General features: G+C 45.2%; 1 protein-coding gene across 2 annotated transcripts in view; it reads left to right on the top strand.

Annotated features, from left to right (window-relative positions):
* The window catches only part of LRP6 (LDL receptor related protein 6), a 244652-nt gene that overhangs the window by 214842 nt on the left and 3662 nt on the right, over window positions 1-26148 (top strand). For both annotated transcript variants that reach the window (XM_033951962.1, XM_033951963.1), the window contains exons 20-21: window positions 13664-13894; window positions 17007-17143. In XM_033951962.1, coding sequence (XP_033807853.1) covers window positions 13664-13894; window positions 17007-17143 — 368 coding nt within the window. The remainder of the gene's footprint in view (window positions 1-13663; window positions 13895-17006; window positions 17144-26148) is intronic.

Here is a 26148-nt window from a genome sequence, read left to right on the forward strand (position 1 = left end):
CCTCGTCCAAGGCAAGACAAATGATGGGCTGTATCCGTAGGGGTTTTGTCAGCAGAAAACCTGAAGTCATAATGCCACTGTACAGATCCATGGTGAGACCTCATCTCGAATATTGTGTTCAATTCTGGAGACCACACTACCGAAAAGATGTGTTGAGAATTGAGTCGGTTCAGCGAATGGCTACCAGGATGGTCTTGGGGCTCAGGGATCTCACGTATGAAGAAAGGTTAAAAAAACTGCGGATGTACTCGCTGGAGGAGCGAAGAGAGAGAGGGGACATGATTGAGACCTTTAAGTATATTACTGGGCGTATAGAGGTGAAAGACGATATCTTCAGTCTTACAGGGCCCTCGGTAACCAGAGGACACTCGCTGAAAATCAGGGGTGAGAAATTTCGGGGTGATACTAGGAAGTACTTCTTCACCGAAAGGGTGGTCGATCATTGGAACGAGCTGCCTCAGCGGGTGATTGAGGCCAGCAGCGTATTAGATTTCAAGAAAAAATGGGATATTCATGTGGGATTTCTAGAAGAGTAAGAATCAGGGAGTGGGTCATTGGTATGGGCAGACTCGATGGGCTATGGCCCTTTTCTGCCGTCATTTTTCTATGTTTCTATGTTTCTAGGATGGTGGAGTACATTTTCAGAAGATTCAAGGAGAGGGGGAGGGAATTGGGGGATTGGGTGGAGTGGGATGGGAGGATAGAGTGGTTAGGGTGGGATAGGTATTCATTGGTTTGGGTGGGTTACGGTGAGAGTGTAGATTGTTGTTTGGTAGTTATGGTTCTTAAGGTTTTGGTGGTTTTAGAGCTTGTAGGGGGGTGGGGGCATTGCTAGTCCTAATCGGTAAGGCATACAACAATGCTCATTGCTGTATCTCTTCTATTTGATCCACTGTTTGATGTATTACTGTTGTATGATATTGTTCACCATTCTTTTTCTATAGGGTTAGTGGGAGGGAGGGCGGGGGATGGGTGTGATGTAGTAATTTTTGTTACCCTGCTGATGTATTCATGTTCTATGTTGTATGGAATTTATTTGAAATTTAATAAAAATGATTCAAACTAAGTGTGCAGTTCACAGGTATATTCCTCAGGGACCTGTACAGACAGCTTGCTGAAGATTTGTGGAGCTCAGGGTTCCGGGCACTTGTGCGCTTCCTTGACTTGGGCAGGAACTTGAATATAGTTTTTTATTTTATTTTATTAGGTATTTATATACTGCCTATCAAGGTTAATTAAGCAGTTTATAATCAGGTACTCAAGCATTTTCCCTATTTATCCTGGTAGGCTCACAATCTACCTAAGGTACCTGGGACAATAGAGTTTCAAGTTTTCAAGGATTGAGTGACTTTCTCAGGCTGTTAGGCATCAATAGTAGTCATTCGGGGCAATCAGGGTGCTGGCTGCAACTTCACCTCCCCCCCCCTTTCCACGTCATGCATCTGATTAAGGTCTGACTGGCAGCCTGAAGATCTTGGCATAGGAGCTGCTCAGCGGCTTGAGACGGAGAATCTCTCCAGCTACACTATAAGAGAGCTGAAGCAGGCTGTAGCATCAGTTCCCCAGCATATAGCTGTGACAGCCTATAGGGAAAATGGGGGAGAAGGATATCTTGAAAAGTGTGTTTTGACTGTTTCTGCAGTTAGGTGTTTGATCCCTCTCCTCTAAAATCCTATTTTTTGAATTTTTTAGTCAGTCAACCCTGAAGCGTTTGGAAGCTGTTTTTTTGTGCTAAAACGCTCCCGTGGTGGCCATCTTAGATTTCTCAGTATTGGTTCCCCCCCCCCCCCATTAAGTTCTCCAATTTCTCCAAAACACCTCATTTTTCCTCAAAACTAACAGAGATGGAGTCCTCAGACACTAATGTCCCTATTTCATGCCTTATTTGTGTTGGATGGGAGGCTGAAGAGCGCTCTTGCACCAAGTGCTGCACAGCATGGGATGGAGGAGTGGGAGCTTCAGGTTTAGCCCCTCTGCAGTCTTCAGGAGCTGGAGAAAGTTAAAGGGTCCCATTGGTGAGAAAGAAACCCCTTCTGGAGCCACAGGACAACGATTCTGCACACCGTAAGGGCGTAGATGCTTCGCAGCCCAATAAAAGGCAATTATTCTGTTCTAAGGGGGAAGGAGAGTTGCCCACTAAGGCCTTTACCCCAGAGTTCATTAATTTTATCTGGCAGGCTAATTAAGAAATTAACACCAAAATGGTTATCTTGGTGGGGCAGAATTTAGACTGTTAGAATGACCATATTTCCTGCAATTATGTATTATTTGAATGATTCTCAGAGATCCTACCGGTACCGAGGGCAGATGTGAAAAGGCAGGAAGAACTACAATCAATAAATGCATGGATGAGGAGATGGTGTGAGGAAGAAGGGTTCCACTTCGTGAGGAACTGGACAACGTTCTGGGGCAAGAGCAAGCTCTACAGGAGAGATGGACTGCACCTGAGCGTGGCGGGAACAAGACTTCTAGCAAACAACGTCAAGAGAGGAATAGAACAGGCTTTAAACTAAGAGAAAGGGGAAAGCCGACAGTCGACCTAGCGTCGATGATTCGGAAGAAGGTATCCCGTGAAGATACTAAGGGGAAAAAAGGCAGGGAAGAAACAAGAGACAAATTACAGGAGTCAACTAACCCAGAAGAGGAGGTTAGAAAGATTGTAGCAAAAGAGAAGACACCAAAGACTGAAGCACAGGGAAAAGAAATGAAGACGACAAAATGCCAGGATCTAAACTGCATATATACTAATGCAAGGAGTTTAAGAAACAAAATGGGGGAGCTAGAAGCCATGGCCAATGCAGAGGACATAGACATCATTGGAATCTCTGAAACGTGGTGGAATGAGGAAAACAAATGGGATACAGCACTGCCGGGGTACAAGCTCTATCGCCGGGATAGGTCAGGTCAGAAAGGAGGAGGAATAGCCCTATACGTAAAAGAAAGCATACAATCGACAAGAATGGACACAGCGGAGATGATCAACAAACTGGAATCGCTATGGGTTAAAATACCGGGTAGGAAAGGGCATGAAATAAAGATGGGCCTATACTATCGTCCACCCGGGCAAACCGGAGATAGCGATAAAGAAATGGATGCCGAGATGAAGCGAGAATGCAAAAGTGGTTACACAGTTGTTATGGGAGACTTCAACTATCCTGGGATAGACTGGAGTCTTGGAAGCTCAAGATGCGCTAGGGAGACAGAATTCCTGGAGGCTATACAAGATTGCTTCATGGAGCAGCTTGTTAGAGAACCGACGAGAGGAAATGCCACTCTGGATTTAATCCTAAATGGACTAAGGGGACCTGCAAAGGAAGTGGAAGTAGTGGGACCGTTGGGAAACAGTGATCATAATATGATCAAGTTCAAGGTTGAAGTAGGCATACCGAACGGAAAGAGAACCATAGCGACATCTTTCAACTTCAGGAAAGGAAACTATGAAGCAATGAGGGAAATGGTAAGGAAGAAACTTAGGAACACTTCCAAAAAATGGCAAACAGTAGAACATGCCTGGTCTTTTTTCAAAGACACAGTGAGCGAGGCACAAAATCTGCACATCCCCAGATTCAGAAAGGGGTGCAAAAAGGGTCGAACAAAAGACCCAGTATGGATGACTAAAATAGTGAAGGAAGCGATAGGCAATAAGAAAAATTCATTCAGGGAATGGAAAAAGGACAAAACTGAAGGGAACCAGAAGGAGCACAGGAAGTATCAAAAAGAATGTCACCGTGTGGTTCGAAAAGCCAAAAGAGAGTATGAAGAGAGGCTAGCCAGGGAGGCACGAAATTTCAAACCGTTCTTCAGATATGTTAAAGGGAAACAGCCAGCTAGGGAGGAGGTAGGACCGCTGGACGAAGGAGACAGGAAGGGAGCGGTGAAGGAGGAGAAAGAAGTCGCAGAAAGACTCAACATGTTCTTCTCGTCTGTATTTACAAACGAAGACACAACCAACATACCGGAACCTGAACAAATATTCAATGGAAATCAAGCAGAAAAATTAACATCCATGGAAGTGAGCCTTGATGATGTACACAGGCAGATAGAAAAACTTAAAACTGACAAATCCCCGGGTCCGGACGGAATCCATCCCAGGGTTCTGAAGGAATTAAAGGAGGAGATAGCGGAACTACTGCAGCAAATTTGCAACCTATCCTTGAAAACAGGCATGATCCCGGAGGATTGGAAGATAGCCAATGTCACGCCCATCTTTAAAAAGGGATTAAGAGGTGACCCGGGAAACTACAGACCAGTGAGTTTGACTTCGGTTCCGGGGAAACTGACGGAAGCACTGATTAAAGAACACATCGATGAACATCTGGAAAGAAACGAACTTTTGAAAACAACCCAACATGGTTTCTGCAGGGGGAGATCGTGCCTAACGAACTTATTGCACTTCTTCGAAGGAATTAACAAACGGATGGACAGAGGAGACCCCATAGACATCATATACCTTGATTTCCAAAAAGCCTTTGACAAGGTGCCTCACGAACGTCTACTCCGGAAACTGAAGAACCATGGAGTGGACGGAGACGTACATAGATGGATCAGAAACTGGTTGGCGGGTAGGAAACAGAGGGTAGGGGTGAAGGGCCACTACTCGGACTGGATGGGGGTCACGAGTGGTGTTCCGCAGGGCTCAGTGCTCGGGCCGCTGCTATTTAATATATTCATAAATGATCTAGAAACAGGCACGAAGTGTGAGATAATAAAATTTGCGGACGATACAAAACTATTTAGTGGAGCTGGGACTAAAGAGGAATGCGAAGAATTGCAAAGGGACTTGAACAAATTGGGGGAATGGGCGGCGAGATGGCAGATGAAGTTCAACGTTGAGAAATGTAAAGTATTGCATGTTGGAAACAGAAACCCGAGGTACAACTATACGATGGGAGGGATATTATTGAATGAGAGCAACCAAGAAAGGGACTTGGGGGTAATGGTGGACATGACAATGAAGCCGATGGCACAGTGCACAACAGCCGCTAAGAAAGCAAATAGAATGCTAGGCATAATCAAGAAGGGTATTACAACAAGGACAAAAGAAGTTATCCTGCCATTGTATCGGGCGATGGTGCGCCCGCATCTGGAATACTGCGTCCAATATTGGTCTCCGTACCTTAGGAAGGATATGGCGTTACTCGAGAGGGTTCAGAGGAGAGCGACACGCTTGATAAAAGGGATGGAAAACCTCTCATACGCTGAGAGATTGGAGAAACTGGGTCTCTTTTCCCTGGAGAAGAGGAGACTTAGAGGGGATATGATAGAGACTTATAAGATCATGAAGGGCATAGAGAGAGTAGAGAAGGACAGATTCTTCAAACTTTCGAAAAATAAAAGAACAAGAGGACACTTGGAAAAGTTGAAAGGGGACAGATTTAAAACGAATGCTAGGAAGTTCTTCTTTACCCAATGAGTGGTGGACACCTGGAATGCGCTTCCAGAGGGAGTAATAGGGCAGAGTACAGTACAGGGGTTTAAGAAAGGATTGGACAATTTCCTGCTGGAAAAGGGGATAGAGGGGTATAAATAGAGGATTACTGCACAGGTCCTGGACCTGTTGGGCCGCCGCGTGAGCGGACTGCTGGGCATGATGGACCTCAGGTCTGACCCAGCAGAGGCATTGCTTATGTTCTTATGATTCCTATCTATTTTTCATCATCAGTGTATAAAGACTTGGACAAGGAAATTAGTAAATTCATCTGGCAAAATAAACAGCCAAGGATTGCTTTCAAAATGTTACAGTTTACCAGAGATTATGGAGGAGTAAATTTTCTACACTTTTATAAATATCATTGTGCCTTTATGTTAAGACAGGCCATGTGTTGGACACTACCGGAATTGTTTCATTTACCAAGCTGGTTTCAGGTTTATTTAAATAAATCCTGTGGCATACTCTTTCCGATCAGGAACAATGAAACAATAAAAGGAAAAATCTTTATTAAATCATGCCCAGTAAAAATAGAATAAAAAATAAAACTACTTGGAGTAACTATAGACAAAGATTTAACTTTTCATGACCAGATAAGCTGTCATAAAAACCTATTTCTACAAACTTCGACTTATCCATTCCTTAACTTCAATTCTCGAAACTAATGCTATCATAACCCTTGTTCACTCATTAGCCATTTCTCATTTAGACTACTGCAATTCTCTATATAATGGAATCCCTCAAAGAATTACGTCATCTGCGGCTCATCCAAAACACAGCAATCAAACTTATTCATAAGGTAGGGAAATATGATCATGTTACTCCTCTTCTGAAAGAAGCCCACTAGCTACCCATTACACACCGTATCACTTATAAAATCTTAATTCCGGTCTTTAAAATCAAACTTTCCCATCTTACATCTTTTCTCGATAAATTCATCATTCCTCTTTGTCCTTCTCGGACACTTAGATCAGCAGATCAGAATCTACTGACCATCCCTTCCATGAGAGAATTCTACTACACTAGGAAACTAGGGGAGTGTGTGGCGCAGTGGTTAAAAGCTACAGCCTCAGCACCCTGAGGTTGTGGATTCAAACCCACACTGCTCCTTGTGACCCTGGGCATGGCACTTAATCCCTCCATTGCCCCAGGTACATTAGATAGATTGTGAGCCCACAGGGACAGACAGGGAAAATGCTTGAGTACCTAAATAAATTAATGTAAACCGTTTTGAACTCCCCTGGGGAACGGTATAGAAAATTGAATAAAAAATAACTAACTTCTCCGTAGTTGCTCCAACTTTATGGAACACTGTGCCATCTCAACTCCGTCTCGAAAACTTCCTCGACAAATTTAAAACTAAACTAAAAACGTTCTTATTTCAAGATGCATATCACAGCCCTTAAATATTTCCTCTCCAACAGCCAGTAAAACTTATCAACCACTTTCAAGAAGCGATCACCACTCCTGATGTTGTATCCCCCCTCTGCCCTGTTTTTACTTTGTTTTTAATGATGTATTTATTGACTCCCCTTTCCCCTCAAATCTGTTTGTATTTGTAAATTGTCCTTAATGTTCACTCTTCCCCCTCTTATAATTATTATACATACATACATATATTTATTTATTTAACCTTTAAATTTTTTAGCATTGTAACCGGCTAGATGCACATCGATGGTCGCTATATTGAAACTTGATATACCGCCTTATCAAAATTCAAAGCAGTTTTATAAAGTATATATAAAAAACAAGCCCCCTTCTCCCATCTGTTCCCTTTCAGCCCGAGCCCCCTTTTCTCACCAGCAGCATTTTCCTCCCCACTCCACTTCCCTATCCAGCAGCACCTCTTCCCTGCTCCCCCTGTCCCTTTTCCCTGCTCCCCCGGTCCAGCAGCACCTCTTCCCTGCTCCCCCTGTCCTTCTTCATTGCTCCCCCTGCCCAGTAACACCTCTTCCCTGCTCCCCCGGTCCAATAGCACCTCTTCCCTGCTCCCCCTGTCCCTCTTTCTTGCTCTTCCGGCCCAGTAGCACCTCTTCCCTGCTCCCCCTGTCCCTCTTTCTTGCTCCCCTGGTCCAATAGCACCTCTTCCCTGCTCCCCGCCCCTCTTCCTTGTTCTCCCGGCCCAGTAGCACCTCTTCCCTGCTCCAGCAGCACCCCTTACCTGTTTCTCTGGTCCAGTATGCAGCATTGTGAGCATTGCGGCCGGCTTGTGCGAACCTCGTAGGCTGCTCTGCCCCTCAGAAGTACGTTCCCTCTGACGCGATCGCGTACGTCAGAGGAAACGTTCTACTGAGGTGCTGTGCGGCCTGCGAAGTTTAGTAGAGCCGGCCACGATCCTCATGGGAGCAGCGCCCGACCTTCAGCGACTTGAAGCCCTCCTCCCGGCAGCCGCTGCACGAAGCCCTCCTCCCGGCAGCTGCCACCAGCACCGCTCCGCACCGCCTTTCAAGCCGCCGAATATGGCCGGCTTCTTCCAGCGGTTGGTGAGTGAGGGCGGTAGGAGGGGAATGGCCAGAATGTTCCCTGCCACCGGGTTCTAAAATGGAACACAGCCACGGATCACATACCACAGTGGCAGAGATCACGCCGTTTTAAAAGCGCATGTGCCGGTAAGGTTTTATTATATAGAATATATATACACACACACACTTGATATACTTTTTTATATATATATTAAAAACAAATTTCATTAAAATAACATTAACAGACTGATACATTGACAAACGATGACATACTGGTACAAAAGGTGACTGGGCAGAAATACAATTTAAATAGGAAAGACTGGGAAGAGGGTAAAAACAAGAGGAAAGGGAAAAGCAAGCAAATAATCTAAAATACAAGGCAAATGGAAGAGAACAAGTTTTCATTGCTGTCTTTAAAAGGACTAATAAATATCATATGCATCTTTAAAAAGAAAGGTCTTGGGAGTTGCCAAGATGGCGGCGCTAGTCTGGCAGCGTTGACAACGCTCAGGTAGCTGTGGAGGTGTGCGCTGCCTGACTGAGACAACGGGGAAAAATTTCCTTTTACAATATGTCACATACGAAAAGGAAAGGCAGTGTGAGGGCGCCTACCTCCTCAACCCCTTCGTCTGCCCTCTTAAAGTGTACTTTAGAGCATTATCTGCCAGCAGTTTGCTCTAGAACAGGCGATTTGACTCCCACTGCGAAAATGAGTAGAGATGGCTCATTCTCGCTGGGACAGGAGACCTCGCTCTCGCCTGCGCCGGATGTCCCACTTCCCTGTCCTGCTGAGGCAGCTGCCCTGGAAGTGGAGGGAAGAGGAGCCGAGAGTGCACCCGATCCAATCACGGAGGAAGGCTTCATGGCAGATGAACTTCTGACGATGCAGACCAGCATTGGGGAGTTTTCCCCTGTCAGAGAGGACACTTTAGCTGAAATCTTTAAGATGCTCCAGAAATTGGACATTGCCACGACGAAGACAACCGAAGAGGTAAAGGCTCTTGGAGGCAAATTGGATAATTTAACTAAAACGTGTGAACAGTCAAATACTGAAACTAAAAATATAATTGAGAAATTGCAAAATGAGGTCTAATCAATACAAGCCTATAAAAACACTGCAATAAAGGATAGCGAATTGTTACACCGGAAAATAGAGAACATTGAAAATCACAACCGAAGGTTGAATGTGAGAGTTTTGAGCTTTCCTAAGTCTCCAGGGATTTCTCCCTATGAAATGCTTAAAAAATATTTGCAGGAAGTTTTGAAATATTCTTCAGAATTTATTCCTCCGCTAAATAAGATTTACTACCTTCCATTTTCTGCTAAAAAGTCCCAGGAGGCCTTGGAAGGAGAGAATATGCAATCTTCACAAATTGATGTTAAAAATATATCTGCTATCCTAGAGGAATCTATTACTGATTCAACACTGAGAACATTACTAATATCCTTCGTATTTCAACAGGACTTGGACTCATTTATGAAATTATACTTTAAGTTTTCTAAAAATTTGTTTTATGGCAAGAGACTATAGGCATACTTAGATGTAACAAAGGTGACCCAAGAAAGAAGGAAACAATTTCTTTCTTTAAGACATGAAGTAATATATCTGAGAGCATCCTTTTTATTAGCGTATCCTTGCAAGTATATAGTGAAGTATGCCCAAATAAAGTATGTATTTTTTCTTCCTGACCACTTAAAATCTTTTCTGGAGCTGAAAAAGATAGCCTGAAGTTGACGAAGTGAATTATAAGAAAGCAAACCTGTGTTAAGCCTTTTCTTTAATATTTTGCCTCAATGATTAAGAAATTTCTTCTCGTATATTCCTGCCTTAACTCCCCCTTGTTAATTATGGTCTAAGAAAGTACAGTGGTACCTCGGCTTACGAGTGCACCGGTTTGTGAGTGTTTTGTAAGACGAGCAAAACATTCACAAAATCGGCACCTCGGAAACCGAGCTTTCCTCGATTTGCGAGCGGCGCCCCCTGCGATCCAGCGCCCCCCGCTCGCATTGCATCCCCCCTCCCCGCCATGATCTGAAATCCCCCAGACCCATCTGAACATGCTTCTTATCCCCATCTGGCCACCGGCATGTCCTGTGCGTTGGTGCCGGTGCCCGAAGATCTGCGTCCTCTTCTTTGCTGGGCCTTGAGCATCTGCGCATGCTCAAGGCCTGCGAGTTCACGCTCTCTGCGAGATCTCCGAGAATCTCGGAGAGAGCGTGAACTCGCAGGCCTTGAGCATGCGCAGATGCTCAAGGCCCAGCAAAGAAAAGGACGCAGATCTTCGGGCACCGGCACCAACGCACAGGACATGCCAGAAGGCCAGATGGGGGTAAGAAGCATGTTCGGGTGGGTCTGGGGGATTTCAGATCGCGGCGGGGGGAAGGGTGCTGGATCACACGGGGGGGCCTTCGGGGGGAGCAATGCCGGTTCTCGGGGGGTGGGGTGGGTGGGAACGTATCAAGCGAGTTTCCCTTAGTTCCTATGGGGAAACTCGCTTTGATATACGAGTATTTTGGTTTACGAGCATGCTTCTGGAACGAATTATGCTCGTAAACCAAGGTATCGTATATACAATTATTCTACTATACATTTTTTTGTTTAAAATGATAATTTGTAAATTTAATTACTGCTGTATTTCTCTACAAGAAGTTATATTTTCTTGAATTTGTTGAAAATTATAAAGAAAAAAAAAGAAAGGTCTTTAAGCTACTTTTAAATTTATCGAGGGATGTAATTTCTCATATATGGTTTGTTACGGAATTCCAGATAATAGGGGCTGTAACTGAAAAAATGCTAGTACGCATAGTGTTAATATATCTAAGTGAAGGGATAGCTAATAGGTTTTGATTTGAGGAACGTAAAGTACGATGAGTGGTGTTTTGAGCAAGATTTGTTTTACCCAGTTCATCTGAGAGATGTAATAGGAACTGATCTGCCTGAACACTTAAAATCAAACCCTATTATATGATCATTGAATTAGATCAGCGGTCTCAAACACGCGGGCCACATGTGGCTCTCCAGGTTTTATTTGCGGCCCGCGGTCTGGACGCGATCATTCTCTTCCTTTTGGAGCAGCAGCGTGTCTGGCTGGCTCGTTCGTTCAAAGCCGCGGGTTGGCTCCTTGCGCTATCCATTCCTGCATCGGAAGCCTCTCTGACGTCACAACAGGTATGCCTGTTTCTTTGATATCTTTCTTTATGCTATTGTTATATTTCGGAGGAGGACCCAAGGGGGGGTCTGGGGGTATTGGGTTGGTGGTTTGGAGGGGGGATTTCGGTTTTGTAATATCAAAACGTTGAGCGTATCTGACATTTGCTTTGTATCTTTGCTGTTTTTCATGAGCTCAAAATATATTTGAACATAAAAAAAAATTTTAAGAAAAATATTTGACGAGAGATCAGATTTAATCCCCTTATTGTCTCAAAGTGAGGCTTCCATAGTGGGAGCAGCAATCTTCATATGGAAGGCCAGGAGGTGATATCAACTATAGACCAGGGAGAAGATTCCTCTGTTCACCAATTCTTTAAGTCCTTAGCATTGCTGGAGACCATTACTGAGTCCCTTCAAGAATTAAAGATAGACCCCTCACAAGCCCCTTCCTCACAGTGTTCTCTTCTGAGTGGGATTGTGCTCAACCCACATCTTTTCTGTTGCAACCGGACATAAGGATCCTAGTCACAAAGCCCTGGGAAAGACCCCTGAAGATGGCTAAAACCTGATTATGCTCTATCCCACAGATCAGGAATTCCAACAAATGTTTGCTTGCCAAAGGTGGGTTCCCTGGTAGCCCAGGTGACCAAACGCACTTCCCTGCCAAGTGAGGGAGTCATAGTTTTAAAGGATCCGCAGGACCACAGAGTGGATTCGGTCCTCTGAAGGCAGTTTTAGGCTCTAGCCCTAGTGATTAAGACTGCAGCTGCAGCCTCATTCGTGGCACACACATGTCATTCCAGGTTACGAAATCAGAATAGAATACATAGCAGATGCACTCTATGATATAATCAGAGTCATGGGGAAAGTCTCCGCATATTCAATCTATGCCTTCGTATGTTTTGGATCAGACAATGGGTGGGTGATTTGGCCTCTGAAGCAACACTGAGCAGGCTCCCATTCAGGGGGACCCAGATCTTATGTCCAGTGTACAAGATTATTATCCAAGATCTTTACAAGACAGTAGACCCTGAGTAGCCAGAGGTCAGAGTTGGGGGTCCCTTTATGGCTCGTCTCTTGCCAGCTCTCAACAGGAGCCTCTCACCAGAGAGCCTATCAAGGTTCCAGATAGAAATTCTCCAGGATCCGGAGGAACCAAGGTTGTGGATTTTGCTCCACTGTGCCAGTCAAAAAAACAACAATGATGCCAAGCCTCAAGCAGCTTCTCTGAAGATTGGAGGTCGGTTCTCAGACTATGTAGAGGCCTGGGACCAAATAACTTTGACCGCTGGGTCCTGGTGATTTTCAGAGAGAGTTACAAGATAAGAGTTCTCTCAAACTGGTTCATGGATTCGCTGGCAGGTCAGCCAGAGAAGGCAGAAAAAATCTGGGCAACGTTATGAAGGTTGCTAGATATTCAAGCCATAGAACCAGTTTCTTCAGAAGACTCGGGCTCTAGTGGATACTCAATATACTTTGTTGTGCCTAAGAAAGTCTGAGGAATGGAGACCCATCCTGGATCTCAGACACATCTGATTCTGGTTCTGAATAGAGGATTCTGCTTTTGGGTCCTCCGTACTATGTGCAGGCTCATCTGTCTCACCCTAGTATTTGGGGATTGTTTAAGTACATCTCCATGGTTCAGCATACCATCCCTATTGCACAGGAAAAAAAAAGAGATAAGGTTCTTACTTTGATATCTTTTTCAGTAGATAGGGATGGTATGCTGACATCCCCCCCCAGCAATTTATCTAATGAGCCTGCTTTCTGACCCAAGCTTAATGGTCAGCTCCTTAGCTAAGATTTCACTGTCAAACTATTGGATTAGGAAGAGACGGTATATATAATTACGAGGGAGAAGTGGTCGAGCTCCATAATTCTTGCTTGACTTGTATTTTATTGACTTCATTGTTCCTTTCAGAGGCTTGTTAATGTGTTAACTATGTTAACTACATTACTGTTTCTTCATTGATTGTTTTAACTTCATGTGAGCAGATCAGAGACCTGTTTTCGGTGAATTCCCTATATCCCTCCTTCTCCTGTCTTCTTTTATAGGGCTGTCATCAGCTTTGGCATGAACTGAAAGGGGCAGCAGAGACTATGGAGAAGGAGGAGTTGAAAAGCTGTGATTGACATCTTCTGCAGTATGCTCCTGAGCACAGATGGATAACCCTATGGTTCATCCCTATCTACTGGAAAAGATACCAACATAAGAACCTAATCTATTTATCTAAATATTCTAAGTGGGTAACAATAAAATATGCACAATTTTATAAAACGTATATTTATAAACAGTATACCCAGAAAAACATTGATAGTGAACCAGCCTTCATATTCTCTCCTGGTAATCCAGGGGAAGGCAGAACGCACTCCATTTTTAACCAGTTCTGTAAGATTATTGAATTAGTGGGGGGTGGGAGGGGTTTCATTCCATCTTGCACCCACCCATCTTTTTCCACTAAAAGTTTGTCCATGTTCTTTGGTTTAATGTGATTGTTATATTCCACTGATATAATCTCTTTCAAACTTTCTTTTTTTGGGGGTGGGGGAAGGGGTTTAAGACATTTTACAAATAACCAGAAAAGTGTTGTCTGATATGGATATATCTTTTTCTGCATTTAGATCCTACAGAGGAGCCGCCACCTCAGTCCATCAACATGATTGGCTCCATTATTGGTGTGATTCTCACAGTTTTTGTGATAGGTGGTATATACTTCATCTGCCAGCGGGTGCTGTGTCCTCGCATGAAAGGCGATGGGGAAGCAATGACCAATGACTACATGGTTCATGGACCAGTCTCTGTACAACTCGGTTATGTGCCTCACCCAAGCTCTCTGTCTGGCTCTCTCCCAGGTGAGTGCAGGGAAAACATGGAATGTGTAGCACGTGATACAATTTCATCCTTGAGAGTCAAGCAGTTCTGATGATGTGGAGATTATTGTATATTATGCAGTAACAATTACAATTAAATCATTATATTCCTCTATAACCAATAGTTGGTTCATAGCAGATAACATCATAAAAAAGCTAGAGCAATAATCCAGGATAGGATAGGCCAGATTACAATATAAATAAACATTATACTACTATTAACTACCAAAGATTATATTTATAAAACAAAAAAGTTTTTAATCTTTTTAAATGCATTGAAATTTGGTACAGATCATAAATGATTTAGAAGAATAGACCAAATAGAAGCAGCTTGATTGAGAAATAGTGTAGTAAACATCTTTTTTTAATCACCCCTGGGCTGGAGAATTGCAATTATAATACATTTCATACATTTTAATGCTGACTTAACCGGTGATATGCATACTAATTTATCCATATATTGGAGGATAATCTTATGTAGCTGAAGGAGCTTGTGAGTATTTGAAGTGTGCCCATCTATGCTAGTAAACTGGTCATCTTAGCCACTGGGAAAATGGAGTTACAAGGAATACATGTCTTGTGTGTGTGTGTGTGTATATATATATTTTGTTGTTGTTGTTATTTATTGAACTGAAGGTTTTTATAAGCATTAGAATAAACCATATAAAACCAAGCTGTACATGGAAGCAGTTAACACAGAAGACTGTCATTGTGCAATACATCTAATCTTTTCCATCTGTTACTTTTTTTTTCTTTGTTGACCCAACTTGCTGTCATGCTGTTTCATACAGTAACTCTTATACAAAAAACATATTCTACCCACATATTAATCTCTGGAAGTTCAGTCCTTTTTCAGTTATCTACTATTGATTGTAATTATTGGCATTAAATCAAACAGGCATGCCTCTTCATCTTTTCATTGTTTCTAAAGATAAGAACAGAAGAATAGCCAAATTGGGTCAGACCAATGGTACTTCTAGCTCAGTATCCTGCTTCTAACAGTGGCCAATCTAGGTCACAAGTACCTGACAGAACATAAGCCGTGCCTCTGCTGGGTCAGACCTGAGGTCCATCATGCCCAGCAGTCCGCTCATGCAGCGGCCCATCAGGTCTCTAGGACCTGTGTAATAGCCCTCTTTCTATACCCTTCTATCCCCTTTTCCTTCAGAAAATTGTCCAATCCCTTCTTGAACTCCAATACTGTACCCTGTCCTATCACTCCCTCTGGAAGCGCGTTCCAAGTGTCCACCACCCGTTGGGTGAAGAAGAACTTCCTAGCATTGGTTCTGAATCTGTCCCCTTTCAATTTTTCCAAATGCCCTCTCGTTCTTGTAGTTGTCGAAAGTTTGAAGAATCTGTCCCTCTCCACTTTCTCTATGCCCTTTGTGATCGTGTAAGTCTCTATCATATCCCCTCTAAGTCTCCGCTTCTCCAGCGAAAAAAGCCCCAGTCTCTCTAATCTTTCAGCATATGAAAGGTTTTCCATACCTTTTATCAAATGTGTTGCTCTCTTCTGAACCCTCTCGAGTATCGCCATATCCTTCTTCAGGTGCGGCGACCAGTATTGGATGCAGTACTCCAGATGCGGGCGCACTATCGCCCGATACAACGGCAGGATAACTTCTTTTCTTCTCCTTGTAATACCCTTCTTGATTATTCCTAGTATTCTATTCACTTTCTTAGCAGCATTGTGCCAATGGCTTCGTTGTCATGTCCACTATTGCCCCCAAGTCCCTTTCTTGGGAGCTCTCACTCAATAACAGCTCTCCCATCGTGTAGCTGTACCTTGGGTTTCTGTTTCCTGCGTGTATATGACTTTACATTTCTCTACATTGAACTTCATCTGCCATCTCGTTGCCCACTCCCCTAGTTTGTTCAGGCCCCTCTGTAAATCTTCGCAGTCCTCTTTAGTCCTAGCCCCATTAAATAGCTTGGTGTCATCTGCAAATTTTATTACTTCGCTCTTCGTCTCCGTTTCTAGATCATTTATAAATACATTGAATAGTAGCAACATTCCATGCTACAGATCACAGGGCAAGCAATGGCTTCCCCTATGTCTATCTCAATAGCAGACTAGGATTTCCATATCTGTCATTTTAGATGTTAATGCAAAATTCTTATCTATAATTTTGATCAGTATGTTTGTAGCATTACACACTGATTAAATCATGTGAATTAGGGTACCCGTTTTTAAGCTACATAGTCAGTGTTTCCATTTTTCCTCTAGAAATTTATGCAACTTTTATAGGAGTCCAATCAGCTTAGGAAGTATGATGACTGAGTGATTGAAATTGACAAGAGGTATGAATGACTTTGGACCAAAATTATTTTAAGAACATAAGATTTGCCGCTGCTGGATCAAACCAGTGGTCCAACGTGCCCAGCAGTCCGCTCACACGGCAGCCCTTAGGTGAAAGACCATTGCCCTATTTGAGTCTAGCCTTACTTGTGTATGTTCTGTTCCAGTAGGAACTTATCCAACCTTGTCTTGAATCCTTGAAGGGTTTTCCCCCTATAAGAGCCTAAGAATAGAACTCTATGTCTGCATCATGTGATTCTGCTAATATTTTAAATCATCATCTCAACCTAGCCAAGATTATTTTCACCACACTGAATACTATTGCTGAGCATTATCCCTGCAAGTTTTTCATATTCCTCCTTCTTCTAGAGCTGTGGTTCCCAAGCCATTCCTGGAGTATCACCTTGCCAGACTTTCAGGATATCCATAATTAATTTGCATAAAATTGATTTACATACACTGCCTCCATTGCATGCGAACCTTTTTTAAGCATATTCATTGTGATTATCCTGAAAATCTGACTGACTTTGGGAAAACACTGATCTAGAGATCCTGTTTCCTTCCACAGTTTCCTGAGATATTTTCTTAGGACTGCAGCTTGTAGACTTGTCTGTCTTTAGGGTATAAGTTCAGGTTGCCTGTAGACTTAGCCTGCCGGGACAGATATGGAAAACGCTTGAAGTAGCTGTATGTAAACCGCTTTAAGTGTGGTTGTATAATTACAAAAAGGTGGTATACAAGTCCCAGTCCCTGTCCTTACACTTACAATTGTTTTTAACTGATTGTTTCGCATAGGAATGTCTCGTGGTAAATCCGTGATCAGTTCCTTAAGCATTATGGGGGGAAGTAGTGGACCACCGTACGACAGAGCTCACGTGACTGGGGCATCATCCAGCAGTTCTTCAAGCACCAAAGGCACTTATTTTCCTCCAGTAAGAACTTTATTGCTCTTTTGCTTACCAGAAATGAATGTCTTGAGCCTTAATATTTAAAAGGTTTTGTGAGATTTGTTAGAAACATTAAACTATCATTCATCTTAGTATATTTTTATATCATCATGCGGTAGAAATGGATAAATTTTAGGAAATGCTTTGTTTTGAATTTTAAAGGAGGTCTTTATTAAGAAATGGCAACAGTATTACAAGAAAAACAAACTAATAAAGAAACAGTACAGCTACTTCAAAAATCTTTTAACCTTAGGTGGTGCTCAGATTCCGAGATGGAAGTAAAGAACTCAATGTGGGGACTGAACCCCTAAAGAGACTCTTATGGTATCTATCATTGCACCGTATGGAAAAGATGTTTTAAAGTGCTTACTAAGCATTAACTCATAATGTTCACATGATCCATGAAAATGCAAAATATTGTCCAATCTTTAAGTAACTTCAATGTAGATAAACTTCAAAATGAGTGAACTTCAAAAAAAAGACTTAGCTGAAGAATACAGAAAGCGTTGGTTTTGCTGGGTCCTGACGCATTTCGCCGCCCTGGCTTCCTCAGAGAACCCGCTGCTTACAAACTTGTATTCAAAGCTTGTCCTAATGGAACAAAGGACATGATGCAGATGAATATAAAAGTATGAATAAGTTATAAGCTGTTGTAAGCTGTTGAGAAACATTACCAAGCTCTCGACGCTATCGGCAGGGTACCTGATTTGAATCAATGAATTTTCCGTTTCCTGTGACGTAAGCGCTCAGCTGAGCGCCCGATATTTATACACTGGAAGAAATGTCAATCACCTAATTCACATTGGCACATATTGCAGGTACATCAAAGTCTAGCCCAACCTCCTCTTTTTGCCTATTCCAGAGGAAGAAATGTACGGGACAGTGTGTCCTCGTCTCACTTTGTTAGTATACCAGCAGACATTATGATTCAGGAACCCTTAGGGCATTTCAAATGTGGACACTGCATTATATGTGCGCATGCTCTGGTAACCACCTGCATACACCACCCCAGGTTACCAAAGAAACATGTCCTACAGCAGTATTCGGATTGTGATACGCAGGAGGTTGTTTATCTCATTTTATGCCCATGTAAACTGCTTTATATTGGTCACACTACCAGAAGCATCAAGACACGCATCATTGAACATCTGAGCAAAATCAGAAGGGGAGATATCAGTGCCCCCTTAGTACAACACTGGCAGGCTACTTCACACCAGTTACAGGATTTACAGTTTACAGTACTTGAGGTGGCCCATGGTAAAAGAGGGGGAAATTCTCAGGCTTGGCTGTTGGACAGACGCCAGAGGGTGGTGGTTAATGGAAGTCGCTCGAAGGAAGGAAAGGTGACTAGTGGAGTCCCTCAGGGTTCGGTGCTGGGGCCAATCCTGTTCAATATGTATGTAAGTGACATTGCTGAAGGGTTAGAAGGAAAAGTGTGCCTTTTTGCAGATGATACCAAGATTTGTAACAGAGTAGACACCGAAGAGGGAGTGGAAAATATGAAAAAGGATCTGCAAAAGTTAGAGGAATGGTCTAATGCCTGGCAACTAAAATTCAATGCAAAGAAATGCAGAGTAATGCATTTGGGGATTAATAATAGGAAGGAACCGTATATGCTGGGAGGAGAGAAGCTGATATGCACGGACGGGGAGAGGGACCTTGGGGTGATAGTGTCCGAAGATCTAAAGGCGAAAAAACAGTGTGACAAGGCAGTGGCTGCTGCCAGAAGGATTCTGGGCTGTATAAAGAGAGGCGTAGTCAGTAGAAGGAAGAAGGTGTTGATGCCCCTGTACAGGTCATTGGTAAGGCCCCACTTGGAATATTGTGTTCAATTTTGGAGACTGTATCTGGCGAAGGACGTAAGAAGACTTGAGGCGGTCCAGAGGAGGGCGATGAAAATGATAGGAGGCTTGCGCCAGAAGACGTATGAGGAGAGACTGGAAGCCCTGAATATGTATACCCTAGAGGAAAGGAGAGACAGGGGAGATATGATTCAGACGTTCAAATACTTGAAGGGTATTAACGTAGAACAAAATCTTTTTCAGAGAAAGGAAAATGGTAAAACCAGAGGACATAATTTGAGGTTCAGGGGTGGTAGATTCAAGAGCAATGTTAGGAAATTCTACTTTACGGAGAGGGTGGAGCCTGGAATGCGCTCCCGAGAGAGGTGGTGGAGAGTAAAACTGTGACTGAGTTCAAAGAAGTGTGGGATGAACACAAAGGGTCTAGAATCAGAAAATAAGATTAAATATTGAACTAAGGCCAGTACTGGGCAGACTTGCACGGTTTGTGTCTGTATATGGCCGTTTGGTGGAGGATGGGTTGGGGATGGCTTTAATGGCTGGGAGGGTGTAGATGGGCTGGAGTAAGTCTTAACAGAGATTTCGGCACTTGGAACCCAAGCACAGTACAGGGTAAAGCTTTGGATTCTTGCCCAGAAATAGCTAAGAAGAAAAAATTTAAAAAATTTAAATTGAATCAGGTTGGGCAGACTGGATGGACCATTCGGGTCTTTATCTGCCATCATCTACTATGTTACTATGAGAAATGGGGAGACGTACTTTTATTCACTGCATTTTTTTTAAAGTGTGTAGCATTCTCCGCGCAGCCTGGGAATGGATCTCAACCGTGGCAGTCTACCACGCCTCCTCGGTCTCCGAGTCGAGGCAAATCGAGGTCGTCCCGGAGAGTTCCTTCCTCCCCAGGTTCTCCGAGGCTTGTCCCACGGTTTTCCGTTCCTCAGACCCCGGGGTCTTTTCCTTCAAGGCAGCTCAATCGTAGGCACTCTTTGACTCCTCCACTGTCTCATAGCAGAGCCTCCTTGGTGTCCCTGTTACTGGACATGGATATACCTGCTCTATATTCTAGGGAGGCTTTCCCTTCCTTCTCAGCTACTCTGAGGTCTAGATCCTCCTCGCCTCCAGACAATGACCAGATTTGTCTTTGACATGGGTAAGGCTCTTCAGCTGGATCTCCAGTCTGAATCCAGATATACCCCAGAATAATTGGCTGAGATGGAGCTTCCTCTTCTACCCAGGGAATCTCTATGCCTCCTGCTGAATCCGGTCTTGAAACAGACTTTCTTTAGGAATCTGGAGACTCCTTATGCCATTCCTGCTATCCCGTCCAAAATGGAGTCTCGCTATCCGACGGTCCTTTGCAAGGGGTTTGAGAAAGGCGCAGCTGTCCCATCAGTCCTTGGTTGTGGAATCTTCTTTAAAGAAATCTAATCCATCCAAGGTCTACGCTGCCCTCCCCCCGGGCAGGGATGGGCGTACCATGGACAAGTTTGGCAGTCGTCTGTACCAGAACTCGATGATGGTGAATAGGGTCTTCAACTATAACTTCAACTTTACATCCTACTTGAAGCACTGCATTAAGACTATGCCGTCTTTCCAAACTGATTTGGCTGCTCACCGCCAGCCAGAGTTCCGCCAGCTCCAGGAGAATCTTTCTCAGATTTGTCTCTTTATGCTCCAGGCCATGTATGATGCTTTCGAATTATCCTCCAGAGTTATGGCCTTTGCGGTGGCAATGCGTTGCTTGGCCTGGCTGCGCATAGTGGATATGGACCCCAACTTGCAAGATCTTCTGGTGAATCTTCCTTGTTTAGGCAATGAGCTATTCGATGACTATCGAGGCGGCTACCAAACGCCTCTCGGAACATGAGAGGTCCTTCGCCTCCCTGGTTTGGCCTAAAGCGAAGGCTCCTCCTGCTAAGCCATTCAAGCTACTTCCTCGGCGCTATCCACAGAAGTCTATGCCGGCATTTTCCTGCTCGCCGCCAAAACGTCAGCAGCAGCAGGGGGGTCCCCAAAAACCTCAGACCCCTGCTGCAACTAAACCTGCGCCGTTCTTTTGACAATCCCGGTCAGAGCATAACGCCCCCTTACGTCCAGCAGCCTTCTCTCCTGCCCATAGGAGGTCGTCTCAGTCTCTTGTCATCAGTGGGAGCTGATTATATCTGACACCTGGGTTCTCACCGTCATCCGAGAGGGGTACTCTTTTCAATTCCTGCAAGTACCACCAGAACTGCCTCCAAAAGGATGTCCTTCCAATAGGTCGCAACTTCCCCTTCTTCTTCGGGAGGCTCAAGCTCTCCTTTGCCTCCAAGCGGTTGAGGAGGTTCCCTTGTGCCAACAGGAGACGGGGTTTTACTCCCGTTATTTTCTAGTCCCCAAAAAGAACATAAGAAGTTGCCTCCGCTGAGGCAAACCAGAGGTCCATCTCGCCCAGCGGTCCGCTCTCGCGGTGGCCCATCAGGCCCACTGCCTGAACAGTGGTCTCTAATTTTACAATTTACCTCTAATCCTATCCCTATACCTTACCTCTACTCTTATCTGTACCCCTCAATCCCTTTGTCCTCCAGGTACCTGTCCAGACCTTCTTTGAAGCCCTGTAGCGTGCTTCTGCTTATCACATCCTCCGGTAGCACGTTCCATGTATCCACCACCCTCTGGGTGAAAAAGAACTTCCTGGCATTTGTTCTAAACCTTTCCCCTCTCAATTTCACTGAGTGCCCCCTTGTACTTGTGGTTCCCCATAGTTTGAAAAATCTATCCCTGTCCACTTTTTCTATGCCCTTCATGATCTTGAAGGTTTCTATCATGTCTCCTCTAAGTCGTCGCTTTTCCAGCGAGAAAAGCCCCAGCTTTTTCAGTCTGTCAGTATATGAGAGATCCCCCATACCCTTTATTAGCTTAGTTGCTCTTCTCTGGACTCTCTTAAGTACCGCCATGTCCTTCTTGAGGTACAGCGACCAGTACTGGACACAGTACTCCAGGTGTGGGCGCACCATTGCACGATACAAAGGCAGGTTGACTTCCTTCGTCCTGGTCGTGATACCTTTCTTAATGATACCCAACATTCTGTTCGCTTTCCTTGAGGCTGTGGCGTACTGCGCCGACGCCTTCAATGTTGTGTCTACCATCACTCCCAGGTCTCTTTCAAGGTTGCTCACCCCTAGTGGTGATCCCCCCATCTTGTAAGTGAACATCGGGTTCTTTTTCCCAACATGCATGACCTTGCATTTCCCTATGTTGAAGCTCATTTGCCATTTTTTGGCCCACTCTTCCAGCGTTGTCAGATCTTTTTGGAGGTCTTCGCAGTCCTCCATAGTTTTGACCCTGCTGTATAGTTTAGTGTCATCTGCAAATTTAATAACCTCACATTTTGTTCTTGCCTCCAGGTTATTAATAAATATATTGAACAGAAGTGGTCCCAGCACCGACCCCTGTGGAACTCCGCTCGTGACCCATTTCCAATCTGAGTAGTGGCCCTTTACTCCAACCCTCTGTTTCCTGTCCGCCAGCCAGTTTTTGATCCATCGGCCTAGAACAAATCGCTCGCAATTTTTTTCCAGAAGGTAATAGGATTGGGGGAACGAGGGGGGGGGTTCGAGGTGGGACATGAAAATGGGGAGGCAGAAAGCCCCTAGGAAGTGGTCGGACCAGGGGACGGGGTCCCAGTGAGTGTCGTCGATCGAAGTTTTGTATTCGGTGAGGTCGATGAAGCTGATGATGTCTAACGCATGCCCCTTTTCATGGGTTGGGGAGGGAGCTGGGGGGGGGAAGCCTAAAGAGGTGAGGAAGTTGATGAGATCAAATGCATCCTTGTTGGTGGTATCGTTTAAGTGAAGATTAATATCCCCAATGATTAGTAATCTTTGAAATCTGAGGAAGGCGTTTGTAATGGTCTCAAGGACGAGGTCAGAGGATTTGTTCCAGGGGGATGAAGGTGGGCGATATAAAAGCAGGATACCTAGTGAGTGCGGGTGGAGCTCATCATTGACAGAGGCTAGCATGTATTCTAGGGAAGCCTGGCTACCCTTTTCAAGAAGCTGGATGTCGAAGAATGATTTATGGAGGAGTGCTAGACCACCTCCTTTCCGGTTAATTCTGGGGGAGAAGAGGCCTTGGTAACCATGAGAGCAGAGTTCATTTTGAGAGAAGAAGTAGTCTTTTGCGATTCAAGTTTCGGTGATGAATAAGAAACCGGGATTGAGATCTTCAAGAAGATCCTTCAAAATTTGGGTTTTGTTGCAGGCGGATCTGGCGTTGCAGTATAGAGATGGGACTGGGGTGAGAGAGTCTGAGGTGGGGTTGGGAGGGTTGGCAGGGGGAATGGGCTTTAGGGAGGCGTGATTGATTCTTCGGGGGGTTTTTTTGGAGGGGTAGCTTCTGGTGCGCAAAAGCGTGGGGATTTTGGCACCAGGGTAGATGGGACTGACAGTGATGGGGTTCAGTAAGTTAGGGGGGGAGGGTTCAGGCAGAAGGAGATATTGGAGGATGAGCAGATAAGGAGAAGAAGGATCCATAGGTGGGGGTTTGGAGGGCCTTTGGGGGGGTGGGAGGCAAGAGTAGCGGAAGGTTTGCAATTGAGGAGAGCAGGACGATTGGGCAGGACTAAAACAATTGAATAGAATCAGGTGGATCTTAGTAATTAGGCAAGGACATAAACAGTTGAGAGGAATCTGGAGGTCCTAAGCAGGGGATAGACAGTTGAATAAAATCTGGGGATAAGTAGAATCAATTGAGTAGCAGAGCGTAAACAGTTGAATAGAATCTGGTGATCCTTGGCAAATTTAAACAATGGATAGAGTCAGGAGAACCTTAGCCGGGGTTGAGTAGGGATTGTTGACTAAGTCAGGATGGAACTTGACAATTATGAAAAAACTTGACAGGAATAAAGACAATACTTGAGCCGCAGGAGGGCTCGGGAGGCAGAGCTGGACTCCCACGCGTCCCAAGGCTTCGTTTCTGCAGCCGGAGGGTCGGGCAGTGTTGGGGCAGCTCTGGAATCAATGGAGCTGCCCTGAAGAAGTAGAGCAAAACAAAAGTTGAGCTGCAGGAGGCCTCGGGTGGCGGAGCTGGACTCCCACGCGGCCCGAGGTTCTCTCTCTGCAGCTGAGGGTCAATCCCACGTTGGGGCAGCTCCCGGTATCGATGGAGCTGCCCTGCCGAGTCGCGCTGGAGAGACTGGCTTGCAGGGGGTTTCGGGAGGCGGAGCTGGACTCCCATGCGTCCCGAAGCTTCATCCCTGCAGCCGAAGGGTAGGGCAGTGTTGGGGCAGCTCCGGAATCAATGGAGCTGCCCTGAAGAAGTAGAGCAAAACAAAAGTTGAACTGCAGGAGGCCTTGGGTGGCGGAGCTGGACTCCCATGCGGCCCGAGGTTCTCTTTCTGCAGCTGAGGGTCCCACGTTGGGGCAGCTCCCGGTATCGATGGAGCTGCCTTGCCGAGTCACACTGAAGAGGCTGGCTTGCAGGGGGTTTCGGGAGGCGGAGCTGGACTCCCATGCGTCCCGAAGCTTCTCTGGTCTCAGGTCTGTGTCAGTGGCGCAGTCAGCTAGTCCTTCCTCTGGGTTCTGTTAGGTCTCCTCCCCATCTGCCTGTCCAGATTTTCCGCAAGGTCCTACTCCCATGGTGTCTGGTGGATTTTGTCGTCCGACCGGTAGTTCTCCCCTGATGTGCTGGTGGTCCTGTGCCTCCACCATCCTGCAGGCCTCCTCGATGAATTTCTCCAGCTCTCTAACTTGTTCCGTGATGTGGTCCTCTCTGGCGGTGTCCTCAGTTGCCCAGCACTGTTCTTCTATGGTGCACAGTCCCTCCAGTTCCTGTACTCGAACCTGCTCTCCCGACCTCTTTCTTCAGGCTATTCAGCTCCTGACATCGACTGCATATGTATGCCCGCCTCCCGGAGAGGAGGTAGTCATACATATGATATTCAATGCAGTATACTGGGTAGCTCCGCTGGGTTCCTGTAGCCTCCATTTCTTTCTCCTTGCTCCTATGGTCCCTCGGTGGTTGAGAGTGGTGCCTGGCGTGCAGCTAGCTGAAAGAGTAGAGAGAGAGAGAAGAATGAGAAGAGAAGAAAAGTACTTTTTTTTTTTTTTTTTTTTAAGTTAGGTTTTTTAGAAAATTAGTTTTGCTGCTGGGCTGCCTGGGCTCCTTCTCAAGGCTCCTTCGCAAAGGCGCTCTCGCTAAGGCGAGCGCCTTTGCCGCTCGCCTTCGCCATGCGCCGAACGGCTGGGCGCCGTTGGCTCCCTTCCTCTTAAAGGGGAGCCTGGGCCAATGCGACCTGTGACGCGGTGGGGGTGGGCGGAGCTAGCTCTCGCCGCGACCCCGGTCTGCCTGCCTGTTTAGTCCTCCTCCCTTCTGCTTCTCCGGCTTACCTCCCCTCAGCCTCTCCGCTTGGGAACTAAAGAAAAAATAAAAGTAAAAAGAAGCGCCGCCGCGGTCAGCCTCATTCTCATCCTGGAGAAGTGGCGCTTCATACTCTGGACTGTAAGCGTGCGTTGACTTTCTACTTGCAACGCACTCTCAAGCTTAACGGACGGCTCCTCAACTTTTCATATCTTTTGATCCAAATAGGTTGGGGCGTCCTGTTTCTAAGCGAACCATCTCCAACTGGTTGGCTGCTTGTATCTCTTTCTGCTATGCTCAGGCTGGTCTCCCTCTGCAGGGTCGAGTCACAGAGCATAAGATCAGAGCGATGGCGGCGTCTGTAGCTTTTCTCAGATCAGCTCCTCTTGAGGAAATCTGCAAGGCCGCCACTTGGTCCTCGGTTCATACCTTCACCTCTCATTACTGTCTGGATACTTTTTCCAGACGTGATAGCCATTTTGGCCAGTCCGTTTTACAAAATCTGTTCTCTTAAATTGCCAACTCTCCCACCGTCCCATACTGGTTAGCTTGGAGGTCACCCACATGTAGAGAATATACTGCCTGCTTGTCCTGGGATAAAGCACAGTTACTTACCGTAACAGATGTTATCCAGGGACATCAGGCAGATATTCTCGCAACCCACCCACCTCCCCTTCTTTGCTAGCTATCTGAACTGAGGCCACGCTGAGGAGACACGCACCCTGACTCAGGCGGGAAGGCACTCACGCATGCGTGGTGCAGCACTCACAAACTTTGAAGATCTTCAAGCAAGTTTGCTTGCGAGGCTGTCCACTACGGGGCTCCGTGGATGATGTCACCCACATGTAG

This window comes from Geotrypetes seraphini, chromosome 7, assembly GCF_902459505.1.
Source record: "Geotrypetes seraphini chromosome 7, aGeoSer1.1, whole genome shotgun sequence".
Lineage (NCBI taxonomy): Eukaryota > Metazoa > Chordata > Amphibia > Gymnophiona > Dermophiidae > Geotrypetes > Geotrypetes seraphini.